The following is a 13204-nucleotide window of genomic DNA, read 5'->3' as shown; positions in this document are numbered from 1 at the left end:
AATGAGCCAATGCAGGGGTGATAGTCGGCTCTGTTTCCACTTTGTTTGGTGGAATAAGCTAGAAATTGTTGCAGATTTAGTCAGCTGCAGTTCTGCACTATGCATAGTTGGTTTGTGAAAGTTACAGCTTTGGAACTTAGTCTGCTCGAACATGTTTCTACCAAGTGGAAAAAGAAAGAACGAAAAAATTTAGCTTTCAGGCTGAAGATTAACCGAGCAACTGAATTTAGTAGAAGCTGCCTTGAATATTGAATCTTAATAGATCAGTGAAGGCCATAGCATTTGAGTGCTGAAGGGAGACACATTCATACCATGTAACCTTTGGGGGTGGACAGCCCTGGACAGTGCAGGAGAGTTTCACGGTCATTCCCTCCCAGACAGTGTGAGCCCTCAGAGGGACTGGAAAGTCTGGAGCCTTCTGACTGAGTTGCTCTATGTACTTCATGTGGGAGGAGGCCTTCTTCTTTGCCTGAAGCACACATCGATAAAAGCCAGAATTTTAAGTAATAAGCAGATTCTGCAGAGAGAAAATAGTTATAATTTTCTGATGAATATTTACCACAAATTTTTAAAAACTACTGCAAGTTTACAAGTGCTTCTCGGGTCTTTTAAAACAGCGAAAGAGTAGACTAAAGAAAAAAATTCAAAGAAAAATAAATGATAAAATAATCAGAAGTAGGTTATTTGTTGGCGAGACGTTGTAAAAATTGGTAGTAAACAACCACAAATACAGTTTCATTCACTGCACACGAATTAAGAAAGCTTATGTCTAAATGTGTTTTGTTTTTTTTTGGCATGTGAAAAATTAGACAAATGCCTGAGACAAATGTTTGGCTGTACCTGTTGGCGAAGCGCCATTTTGTCAACGCGAGTGCGTAACACATGCTGGTTCCTGATGACGTCTTTTTCTACCTTCTCGGCCTCATTCCCAAATAGTGTCCACTTTTCTCTCTGGAAATCCTCATCATCAGACATGGTCTCCTGCAGGATTTCCCTTATGGAGATAATTTAGACAAATTAGGATCTATTGTCTGTGTCTGGATGTATTATTTGTTTTAGCTATGAAATTGATATATAGAAAGACTGATGGAGAAGTCAGTTTTGTCGGCTGTCTTTTCAGAAAAATGGCAAGTGGTCACTTTGCTAGTATTCACATTAGCTTGATAGAACATTAGTACTATTTCGCATGTATAAAAACCCTTTTAACCAAATCCAGACAGAAAGTAATAACTCTTTTGAAATAGTAGAAGTGTAAAAACACACCTCTACATTAGTAGAAAGGCGAAGAGCATAGATGGCAATTCAGGCAATGGTTGGAACATGGTTCCTCCTTTTTAGGCACGTAAATGTTTCATTCTGTCACAGTCCATTTAGAGAAAAAAGGCTAATTTTATTATATTTACCTTTTTTTGTTCGTTTGTTTTTTAAAGCTGAGTGATGAGGTAGATGGTTTGCTGCTACATTTGGAGCCTTGTCATTTTGCATGAGCACCACTCTCACTCATGGTCAAAGTGTGGGAGAAGTTGTTTTTTTACGAGTGGAAAATGAGGCCTCTGCTGATTCACATCACTGTAAAAAGATGTAGCGTTGCTAATCAAATATGTTGCCTGATGATGTTCACCTTTCCTTTAGGTGCACAGTTGAAAGCAGAGCAGTGTTGCTGGCTGTGCGACACCCTTTTCATCAAGCAGGTTGTCCTGAAGATTTCAAGAAGCTGTGATATTCTATTCAGTCAGAAGAAACATATTTGATCTTTTTTTGGGCCGTAAGATGACTGTTTCTGGGTTTGTTGGTGGCTGATGCTGAGAGCCATTATATAATGTTCATATCATGTTTGTTTTCATATAAGATTAAACTGTTTAATAACAACAAGTGAGCAAGAAATAAAATGACATTTCTGAGCTTAAATGAAAATTTAATGTGATGTATACCTTTGTTTGTTTAAGTGGATCTAATGTGCCGTGTGTCTGCAGTTCACTTGTTTTGAATTAAGATTAATCAGCTAAAATACCAAAGGTATTCCAACACGTCAATCCACAGCAGACAAAATAACAAGGCTGCTTTCTCTGCAGATGCATCTATATTCACTTTTTTTGTTTATCAGCTTTACAAATTATTCAGCGGGCAGTACCTATTACATTTAAAAGGAAAACAATTGGCCCAATTAAACACTTGTAATTAATGTGGCACCTGTTATATCTGAGAACAGTCTCCAGACTTGTCTTTGATTGATTGATTAATTTTTTTTTGTGTGCAGTTGTTTCTATGCTCTGCAGTCAGAATCAGTACTAGCTCTATTGCGCCTGCATGTGTGCTCTGAGTTAATTGTGAAGGCTGGTTTAAAAAAAGAAAAGAAAACTCCTGAATAACATCAGTGGAGCCCACTGATAGTCTGTACATAGGTATATGGCTTGTTGTAGCTGTGAACATTTCCATATTACATTGCATTGAACATCTCCTGTGTACGTGCAGTCATCCATATGGATGTACACGCACGTTAACACACATTTTAAATGAAGCATTTCGATAATCCACACTCATCACTAGAGGGGTGTACATCCTTGTCTATCTTTTGATTGACAGTCTCCAGAGCCTAATTATTTGAAGTGCATGCATCACACATGGAATTATTCCGTAAAATGCACAAACTAGATGAATAAATATGCAAATAAATGCACGGGAAAGGATGCACAAACATTCCCAGGTGCCCCAAAATGTGGTTTAACTTCTGATGCTCCTGGCTGATTTAGTGAGTGTCAGTTTTTTTATTTTATGGGCGCTTAGATTTTAAGCCTTGAGGGGATGAACTGCTGAATTTCTTCAAGTCAGTGAGTATGAAGGGGTTTATGTCTTAATTATTGCCTTTAATCGATATTTCAACACTGCTTGTTGATGCAAGACAAACTTGGCATACATAAGTCAGCTGCTATATTTTTTTTGTCTAATCCCAAACCATGTCAGCAACATGTTTGAGAAACCATGATGAATTGTATAGTAATATGTGGTTGGAGCCAAAGTTGTCAACGCACAAAGATCTAGCATATTATTTTCCACACAAATCAAAACAAATGTCACGCTCTCCCATCTTGTAAGACCTAGGCAAAGAAATGGTGTGCCAGTTCTCAGCAGCTTTCTGTTTTATCTCTGTCCTTCTTCTCTTATCCTGCATGAGTTAATCATCCCCTGCGTTAGTATTTTTCAGCCTTTTTCACCCTTCATACTAAGATATCCATCCACACTACTTCCATCAACACAACAGAGGAGCATCAGACTTATGAATACTTTGTAAAGAGATATCAGATGGAATCGTACAGTGTTGCAGCAAATTAAGTAGTCACGTATTCTATCAATTATTCTATTAATTAACATAGTAATCCCATGAGAAATACTTGAACAAGCAAAAAAATTAAGAAAATAAATATTTAGGGTTTTTATGTTGACATAGTACTGTAAAACAAAAATGTATTTGCTTTTCACATAATGTGAAGCAGCTTCAGCAGTTTAAATCTGTTTGCTTCTCTCCTACTGTCTCTACTTTTATAAACCGTATTTTAATGCAACTGAATTCCTCAAAAAGCATTAACGGCTTACAGGCTGACACTGCTCTGATGGGCAGAGGGAGATGAGGGATATAGGATAGAGTGCTGCCTACACTGTCAGGGCAGTTCTGGGAATTGGAAATGGAAAACTCGCTAAATTGCACAAGCCGAGCCTCAGCTAACACATGCACTTTACCAGCATCCATCTCAACTTACAAGCATACTGATTTACATTAAAATACAAATGTAAAATCTTATCTTGTGTTTGTTCCACTCGGTATATACTGGGTGCTATTGTGTTAATTTGGTTTTATAATGGAGACGCTTTACAGTATTTTTACTTTTCTTTTGTTTAAAATGGTCTCAAACTTATGACATTTTTCTGCTTTTTCTCTGTTTGCTCCTCGTTTTCTGCAGTTTCCTCCATGTGAGCCATCAAATCAACTCTCCTGCAAATGTCTATGCTTACACATTGTGTGCAGTAATGATTGTCTGTGTGATCACGGAGCAGAACATAATTGTGTTGATTAAAGCATCAAAGCAAGTAATTTGCATTGAGTGTTTCGAGTTACTCAAGGAACTGTTTTAGTCCCAGAATCAACCTTGTTGATTCAAGAGGCAGAAGGATTTAGAGGGTGAAAAAAAATCTACAGGTGAGACACAACAGATGAGTTGTACGTCGTAGACAGTGGTTGATAAGATTTAAGGTTACGGTGATGGCACAGGAGAGGGGACTTACGGAGATACTGAGCTGACAGGGTCAGATCATTGTACTCAAGGCCCAGTGATAGTTTTGTCTTTCAAGAGAGTCTGATTTCACCCTTGGTGACTCCCGCTGCTTTTCACCCTGTGGATGCTTGGCAACTGTGTCGTCTAGTACTAATAATCTCCTCTTTTGACAATTATTGTGACCTCTGTCTATAACCTTTGGCAGCCGTTTGCCACTGAGAGCTATCCTTTCTGGCTCAAAGAAGACCAACTGTTTTATTTTTAGCAATGATGATGAAGTCCACACACACTAGAGATGTAACATCCTTTTTGATATGAGTGTAATCAAATTCTGGATGGATTGGAGAACTGTAAAGAGGTTGCTGCTGCACAGACAGGTGTGTCCCAGATAGTACAAGCTGCCCATACAGTAGAAGAGGGATTTTGGTAAAACAAATAAAGTCACTCAGGGCAACAATCCCTTAGCTTCTGTTCTCTGTGACCTAAACATGTCTATTCAGGCTTATTTTTAGATATGACATTGACTTTCTGACAGCTGAGTAGTAATCCTGTCCTGGCAACATGATCTTCAGCAACTTAGAAAGGAAAGGAGAGCTCATAAATGTCGTCCACACATTCCTCTCAGATTCAGATTCAATAATAAGTTGACTAAATAAATAAGATTTAACCTACTGATAACAAATCAAGTTTGGTCATAAAGCACATCTTGACATTCTTTTTTGTTTTGTTTTGAATGTTGTCATAGTTACAGTAATAAAACACTATAAAAAGGTTAGCAATTTGAAGAAAAAAAATCTTGAATTATAGTTCAAATGAAATGAACATCTGTTTTGCTTGTTAACATCAGAATTTCTGTCCATCCCTTTCATCCTCTCTGACCTCCAACTAACAGACTTTGTTGCATCACCTATCATGTCTGAAATGGACTTTTTGACTCTGACCAAATGGTGTTAGATGACTAAATTAATTGATAAATTGCCATTTTGCATTGCTTGTACATTAGGGTCCATACACCTATTAAGGTAATAAGGTATTATGATTGAAACAGAAAATTTAAAGCGAAGAACTGAGGCAGCTTGCTTATAAATGACACCAGAACTATTTAGTTACTGACATATATCCACCAGTGTAGCAGATATCTGTCAAAAATGTATTCTCCAAGTGGGAACTTACTGACCCTCCTCATGAAAATACTGATATGTTCTTATTTGGAGGATTAATTTAGTTTTTTCAGTCCAAAGCCAAAATGTATTCAGTATTTCTATCTATCTATTCTAACTTTCAGTAGGAAAAAAGCAAATCGAAAGCTTCCGCTGTATGACTCAGTTGAATGATTGTGGCTTTGTGACATCTGTAAGACGATAAATAAAGGGACCCAGCTGGCCTTACAGACAAATGAGAGGGGGGAAAAATCTCTGATGTGTATTGAAGCTCTTTATTGGTATAAAAGCACCCGTTCTGTATTGCCTTGCAGGGCACAGCATCAGTGGAACATGACCCCCTCTTCTTTCTCAAATAAAGTAGAAAGAGAGGATGTTGTGAGATTAGATGGAGAAGTAAAGCTTTATGACATGCACAAATCATCTAGGAAGGAAGTCGTCAAGAGAAAAGAGACTTGCTGACAGTCAGGAGACTTAGACACAGTTTGTGCCATTTTATGTCTAGAAAATAATCATCCAACATGAGAAATTGAAATAATGTCCCTTAGTCAAAAGCTACAGCTGGAGGTTTCAATTAACCCAGTGTGGTCACTGTCATTTACAAAAATCTATATCTGTATGGCTGACTGATGGTCCATAAAACCATCTAAAAACATGGATGTATTGTCTTACCATGTCCTGTGGCGGGGGAGGTTATTCATGTTGAGGATCTCTTTGACAGACATCAAATTAGCTGGGATGATGGGATAGAAATCAGCATAGGAGGCCTCCTCATCACTTAGACAGAGAGGACATAAAACAAAGCCTGATTAACACATATCTTGCATATTATCAAATGACACAGGTAAAAGATAACACAACAGAGATCTGCTCTTGTCACACTTCATCGTTATTTACTCAATTGATTGAGGGATAGAGTGTTCATATTAGCATGGCTTTTCATTTTGTCATGGATTAAGGCACATTATCCAATCTCGAGTTCATCAGACCATTTTTCTCCTCTGCCACTAAAAGGTAGCACTCAGTCTACTATTCTGTCTGAGCAGTAAAAGAAGCTGTGCATCAGAGGGAGCTCTGCATACTGACTATTAATGTAATGTGCAATAGGGTTCACTTTGCTAAGGGAGATTCGTTTCAAACAGCCAACTGTTCTCGATAAAGAAAAGGGCTTTAATGGATATTTTCTGTCTCCCATTCCTGTTTTGAAGAACTTGGAAGGTAAATGATGATGCAAGGATCAGAGCACCAAGAATCCATGAAGGACGGATCCATTTTTGCTAAACGATGCCAGTAGTGTTTGTTGCAGTAATACCCCGTGTCATGTTGCAGCTTAGGGGTAAACCTCAAGTGTAGTTCATTGTGTTGCACCATGGAGTTGTGTCTGCTCAGTGTGAACTACTCCAGTGTTTACTGAGAATTTGCTGTTCTGTGGAATTTACAAATTCAGATAGAGCCCCTATTCAAAGTAGCAGCACAAAGATGTATAGGTTTTAGATTTATTGTATTTTCAGCAATCATCCAGTTACATAAAGTTGAGAAAAAAATCAAGCTGTAAGTTACAGTGGGAGTGCATTGTGGAGTGGTATTAAGTCATTTTCTGAATCAGACCAATTAGCTGGATGCTTCCCACTTTTTGTATGGAAAAACACAACTTGGCACGACTTGAAGAGCAGCACACTGTATAACTCATTTTAACCAAGTGTGAGAAAGGTCATAACAGTAAAAAGCTGCCTCTGCTCCATCAGAGTTCCCCTTTCCCTCACTGTTGTACAAACACACGCTATTGTCTTCAGGAAGCTTATGTAATTGGGAGGAACAGGGAAGTCTTATGTGAACTCACACATGTGGTAACAATGTGGGTTATGAGCCAAAGGGATTTGAGTCTGTTTAACGGATTGTTTATGGTACAGTTGTGATTTTATTCATTGAGGTATTAGAGCATCGAGTCCTCTTCAGCGTTCAGTCTCCACTGTTTTTTTTTGTCTCCCGGTCGATGAGCTGGAAAGTAAACTTGATTAACAAAAACACCACCAACTGGACAAGTACAGTGAAATGATTGTTGCTTGTTGGAATCAACAATGTTTTTTTTTTTTTTTTTAAATTGAAGCCAATGCTGTCTCTTTCATTAGAGACTTTGAATAGTTTATTGATTTATCATGGGCACACGTATATCACACACACGGTTTATATGCGATAGACACTGAACAATACAGCATGAACTTGCTGTGCACAGTACCAACCATAAAGTGAGTCGACCTTTTCTATGTGCACCCCCATTAACAGGAGATGGGTATTTGTTTTGGCGACGAGGTCTCTTGTGGCACTGAGGTTGAAAGACATATTTGTAACAGGAGGGACAAACGTTTCAGCTCTCTCTGCTTACCCAGAGATGAGTTCTGCTCTTTTATTAAGAGTAATTAACAACCACAGCAAGAGGATATTTTAAGTTCAGAGCTTTTTCATTTAGAGCTATATTTAGAGTATGCTTAAATAACGTTGAAGTGAAGTACAATACAACCCACCTTGACTTCAGTAACAGAAAAACATCTATTTGTGTGTTCGAACTGTATATTTATGCAGGTGTGAATGGCACAACCCTCAACTACCGTTGCTGCTAACATCTGGCCTCAGGCATTACTTTCAACCTGTCGTACAAATTGCAATGCAAATTTGACATTACTTCTCGTTTTCTTTTGTTTGCAAGCAGGGAAATTTCCCCATTTCACGGTGCTTGGAGAACAACTTCTGCTTTTCCTGTCTTATTTTTTTCTTCTTCTTTGTTCAGGTTCCCTCTGAGTGTGTGCTCAGAGGGTTGCAATGTTGAATAATGTAGTAAAAAGCCTGTGGCTGGGCAGTATCACTCGAGTACAGCCACAGATATATACACTCGGGGACACAAACATTCAGAACATGCATAAAAACAACCAGGAGTGGCTTGTATGGTGTGCACGAGATTGCAAGGTTTGCATTTATGTTTACATAAACGCCAACCGACTTCCTCAAAATATTAAATAGAGGAAATAAAAAAAGAGGAAAAATGTAGTGTCAACAAGTTATACAAGCTATTGTCTGAAAAAAAAGTTCACTTTATGTATTTGCTAAACCAACACAGAAGCTACCTTGTTTATTATAACATGAAGATAAATTTGTACTCCCAGTTAGGATGTTCTCAGTATAAATTTCACTGTGGACCTTTTTTTCCCCAACATCCCTGAGGAGAAAACATACAATGGAGATTGTAGACCCACAAGTTGGCCTAATTTAATAGCACACTACAGGGAGCTGTCAAAATGAAGGCAAACATGACTTGAGACTTTTATGGTAGGACGAAAGAGATTTCTGTTGAATCTTATGAACATCATCTGTGTACTCTGGTGTGTGATATCTGACTTTTAAGTTTAAAAATGAATATTGAAAAACACTGTCTGGCCCAACAAATAAAGAAATAAAAAAAGCAAATTATATAGGCTTGCTTCGGTTGTTCAGGTCGTTTTTTTTTTTAGGTCAGCTGAAAACTTGAGTGCTTTGAATGATTAGGTTTTTTGCATCAGTAATTAATTATTTTATTGCCTGATGGCATATTCCAATATGAGAGTGCAAGGATTAATTAGGCTCAAATTGTCAAAGAGTGATTCAGGGAATATGAGATCATTTTCACTCTTGGATTGGCCACCACAAGAGTCCAAACCTTAATCCCTCTCAAAACCTTTGAGATGTACTTGAGAACCCTTTACTCAGTAGTCCGACTCTCCCATCATCAACACAAGAACGAAAATGAGTGCAACTCTGTATGGGAATGCATTTTGAGACTTTACATGAGCTCATACATTTTTTTTTTCTGGGCCAGTCAGTACATAAACACATTTATTTGAGCATTATATGTAAGCTTAAGGTGTATTTGTCAGTAAGACTTGTCCATTCATCCCAACTAACGACAGACTGAGGTCGAGGGGGGTCTCGGGACATGTTTGATCATATTTTATGTGAATATCTGCTGCTAGCAGCTTCCACCAGTTGCTCATGGAGTGTACTTGAGTGAATATGTCTCATTGTGCTTGAAATAACCAGACTGCTGTATGACTCTTTCCAAAAATACTTAATGGAATTTATCAACTGAAATCAAATTGGTTGTTATTGATCAGGACAGCTTTTCCCACATTATGCAGCATAATATAAACCAAACAATGTTTAATATATGCGTTTGTTGCATCATAGAAGAATTGATTTCCTGATGTGTCTCATTGTTTACTCAGTGGTTTCTTTTATATTTTTATTTTTTTAATGATTTTTAAAGTTCCACTTTCCTGATACCAGAGCAGAGATTTTTGTATTTTTTTTAATTTTTTGTATTAACCTATATTTAACCAGGAAAATCCTATTTTTCAAAGGAGTCCTGGACAAGTTAAGGAGCAGCAAATACAAAAAGTTACAAAGTTACACAGTTAAAGAAACACAAGAAAGAAAAAAAGATTAATAGTGTTTCTGATAGTGTATTTCCTTCAGTTCAACATGCTTATTTCTGGAAATTCCTCAAACAAAAGGTGAGTGTATATAAAAGTGAGCTATCTCAACTCACCGACTGACTTTCGTCTTATTTTAATTAACAAGATTAAAGGTTGCATATAAACTTGACTCATTTTATATTTCTATATATATTTCTATTTCTTTAGTGGAAATTAGAGCCTATTAAGCTATAAGATTGATCACACAGCTTCTTTATAGTCAGGAAAAACACAGTGACATCTCAAAGATATAAGAAATGTTTGCAGTTTCAGCACCAAAAGAAGTACTGTATGATGTAAGTGGTAACATATACTCAAGATGGCTTCTCATCCTTTTCTAACAAACTCATTTCAAGTGTTATATGCTGTTGCACTTGATCACTGATGACAATTCTGTTTAAATTTTGAGACCCTCACATTTTAGTTTGTAGTTCAGAAAGGGGATATAATATAGTTTTAACATTTTTATTACAATGTGGCACTCTCTTACACATTTTTTTAATAAATGTTGCTCAAATAAGGGTAAAATAGGGGAGACTGTTTTCAGACAGGCAACAGAAGCGTTTACATTGTACGTAGGTCTGTCTTAAATAGATCTGTGTTGTATATGTCATAAATAGGAACATGCCACCCAGTGCAACAGTTGTGCTTTTTGAGAAACTGTTTTTGGGCAGCAAGCGAGGTGTTTGGCATGGAGGCGGCGTTGATCATATCTTTCAGATCGCTTCATGTCTGCTACCTTTATCAGCTTTTTCCGTGATAATAGAAATGCACCAAATCTCACCAAATTCACCCATCATAACAACATAAGTTCACAAAAACAATAAAGACAACATTCTTCTCCCCTTATCTCCCACTGTATGTCAGTAAACTGTTTGCACCTGGACGTAAAGGTCCGCTTCTTGATCTGGGAGGACAGCTGCATGCTTTGAGACATCTTGGACGACTGCTCCTCCTGCTCTCGATGCATCACCATCCTGGTTTCCATGGTAACCCACCCCAATCGGCACCTGTGGTGGAGGAGGGAAGCCGGGGAAGAGTTTGTGTGGGAATCAATGAGAGTCAGACACCAGAGGCATTGTGGCACAGCCAGGTAGAGAGCAACATGAGGAGTCTTGACAGTTCGAGGTTGAGTTCAGATGAGTTGCAAAATTGATTTGTATTCTATTTTGACTTCAGAAGAGACATTTTTGTCAGTTGTAGCTCGTCACTAAAAGGTGGAAAAATTCTGATGTGCATCCTCATCCCTAAATTTAAATTGATCCAACAGAACCAAGTATACCCGACATGAAAATTTAAAAGAACAAGAGTCTTATGATATAGTCTGAAACTGTCTTGGGAATCAGCCAAAGTGCCTATGAAACCAGAGCAGGGTGCTTTTAATAACATAATGCTTCTGAATCAATAGCAAGTGCAGTTTCGTCCTGGATTCAAAAACGGAGCATGTATCAAACTTATGTCAACCTCTTGACTTCCATTTAGCAAATGAGCAGCAAATAACATACCATTTGTGGCTGTGGTCCAAATGTCAATTATGCACACTGAAACTGACTCAGTCTTTAAATATGTCACCTTTGATTATTTGTGATTACTGCAATATTAAACACTGTTAAAATATAGTTAACCTTATGTAAGCTTAATTAGTAGGAGCACTAACTGTCCTAAATGTGATGCGTTTTTTTTGTTGTCCGATGGTTGCGGGTGTGTTACAGTCCCATGTTTAAATGAATCACCCATTTGTGGGCTGCCAAATCACTAATAATCCATCAGGTGAGATGCCATGCTTCTGCCCACACCCTGCCTGTCATTAATCATACGGCTGCTCTGGGGAAGTGAACGGACAATACGCCCAACAAACAGAATCAGGTCGTGTCTGAGTGATGGCTTCATTCACCCATTCCCAACAGAAACCACCTGTGTTTGCACCATAATGTGTTATTTCTTCTCATCTCCTTCGATTACATTGTGGTCAACGGTGCAGAGTTGGGTAAGAGGCTAATACGCTTGTAGGCCAACTGATTCCCCTGTTTTCCTTTGTACTTCAGCGCTGTGCAAAGGGAGAGGTTAGTTTGAGCAGGCCAAACTGTAGCACATTAAAATTGATCAATCTCCATAGCTAGACCTGGGTCCTGGGCCCCTGCAGGGAAAGGAGCTAAAGCAAAGTGGTACTACTCCATTTATTTCAATTTTTCGTCTCTGGAGTGAATTGCAAGCTCAGTTGCTCATAATATAAAAACTGTAAAAGCAAAAGCAAAGGGGGACCAAATGATTTACTGTTCCTCTCGCTGAAGAAGGCATTGTCTGAACACCACGGGAGCTTTCTGTATGCTATCCCCAGAGAGTAATTAAAAGCTTCATCCACTTAGGCCATCAAAAGAGGAGACCATTAAGAATTTCAACTTGCTCGTGAAACAGGCAAACACACTTAAGAGAAACAACAAGAGAGAAAAAGCCTCCCTGACAATACAAGACAGAATAATTACCAGCATTTTGGAGCTGTATACGAAGAGTATGGTGTATGCAGTTTACAATCAGTCTTATACATTTAATGAATCAGAAATCTTATGTAACTGATTTAAAAGAAAAAAGAAAAAAAATGCGTCTCTTCATGCTATTTGTAGAACATCAAGATGAAATCTGAGAAAACTCACTCTTTAGCAAAAGTAAAAACAAACAGGTGAAGTCCTCGTGGTGTCAGAGATCTTTAGGATGGATATATCCTCTTCCTTCTCTGCCTGCCTGTCTGTCACCTTGAAGATCCTGTTAAGTCTTTGCCTCTCACCTCTCTTTATTACCTCTCACTTTCTGTCTGCGTCCGCTTCACTCTCTCCTCTGTGTTTCTCTGACGAAGCAGTGGAGGTGACCCTGAACACAAAGTGTCCTTCGGTGCCAAGTATGTGGACAACACAATGCTCTCTCATTCTTAAGTTGGTAAATATAGATCAACAACGACGATGACCCCACTCTCCCCCACACTCAACTTGATGCCACCACTGGCACACACACACTCGCAGAACTTAACGTTATCAGCCAGATCGATTTCGAGACATCTCTATGGAACAGCAGCTAAGAGATGACAGATTATACCCCATACAATAAAGCCAGAGCAGCTGAAATACACAGCTGGAATGGCCTCAGTTCAGTAAATCACCAGTGGAAGATTTATATATTGTTTCATCCATTTTACCTCTATTCCAACTTGATGCAAATGTTAGAATTTTAATGACAAGCTGGAAATCAAAGAACGGCTGAAGTGGGCGATGGAAGTTGGAGA

General features: G+C 38.3%; 1 protein-coding gene across 1 annotated transcript in view; it reads right to left on the bottom strand.

The window, feature by feature from the left end:
• The window catches only part of myom3 (myomesin 3), a 59334-nt gene extending 46586 nt beyond the window's left edge, over positions 1–12748 (bottom strand). The window contains exons 1-5 of the mRNA XM_072393820.1: positions 12582–12748; positions 10812–10940; positions 6101–6205; positions 841–994; positions 312–469 (exon numbers count right to left, since the gene is read on the bottom strand). Coding sequence (XP_072249921.1) covers positions 312–469; positions 841–994; positions 6101–6205; positions 10812–10918 — 524 coding nt within the window. The 5' untranslated portion in view covers positions 10919–10940; positions 12582–12748. The remainder of the gene's footprint in view (positions 1–311; positions 470–840; positions 995–6100; positions 6206–10811; positions 10941–12581) is intronic.
• Positions 12749–13204: the final 456 nt, after the last annotated feature.

Source organism: Leuresthes tenuis, unplaced genomic scaffold (assembly GCF_036924035.1).
Source record: "Leuresthes tenuis unplaced genomic scaffold, fLeuTen1.0.hap1 SCAF_10, whole genome shotgun sequence".
Taxonomy (NCBI): domain Eukaryota; kingdom Metazoa; phylum Chordata; class Actinopteri; order Atheriniformes; family Atherinopsidae; genus Leuresthes; species Leuresthes tenuis.
This window is presented reverse-complemented; position numbering and strand designations above follow the sequence as displayed.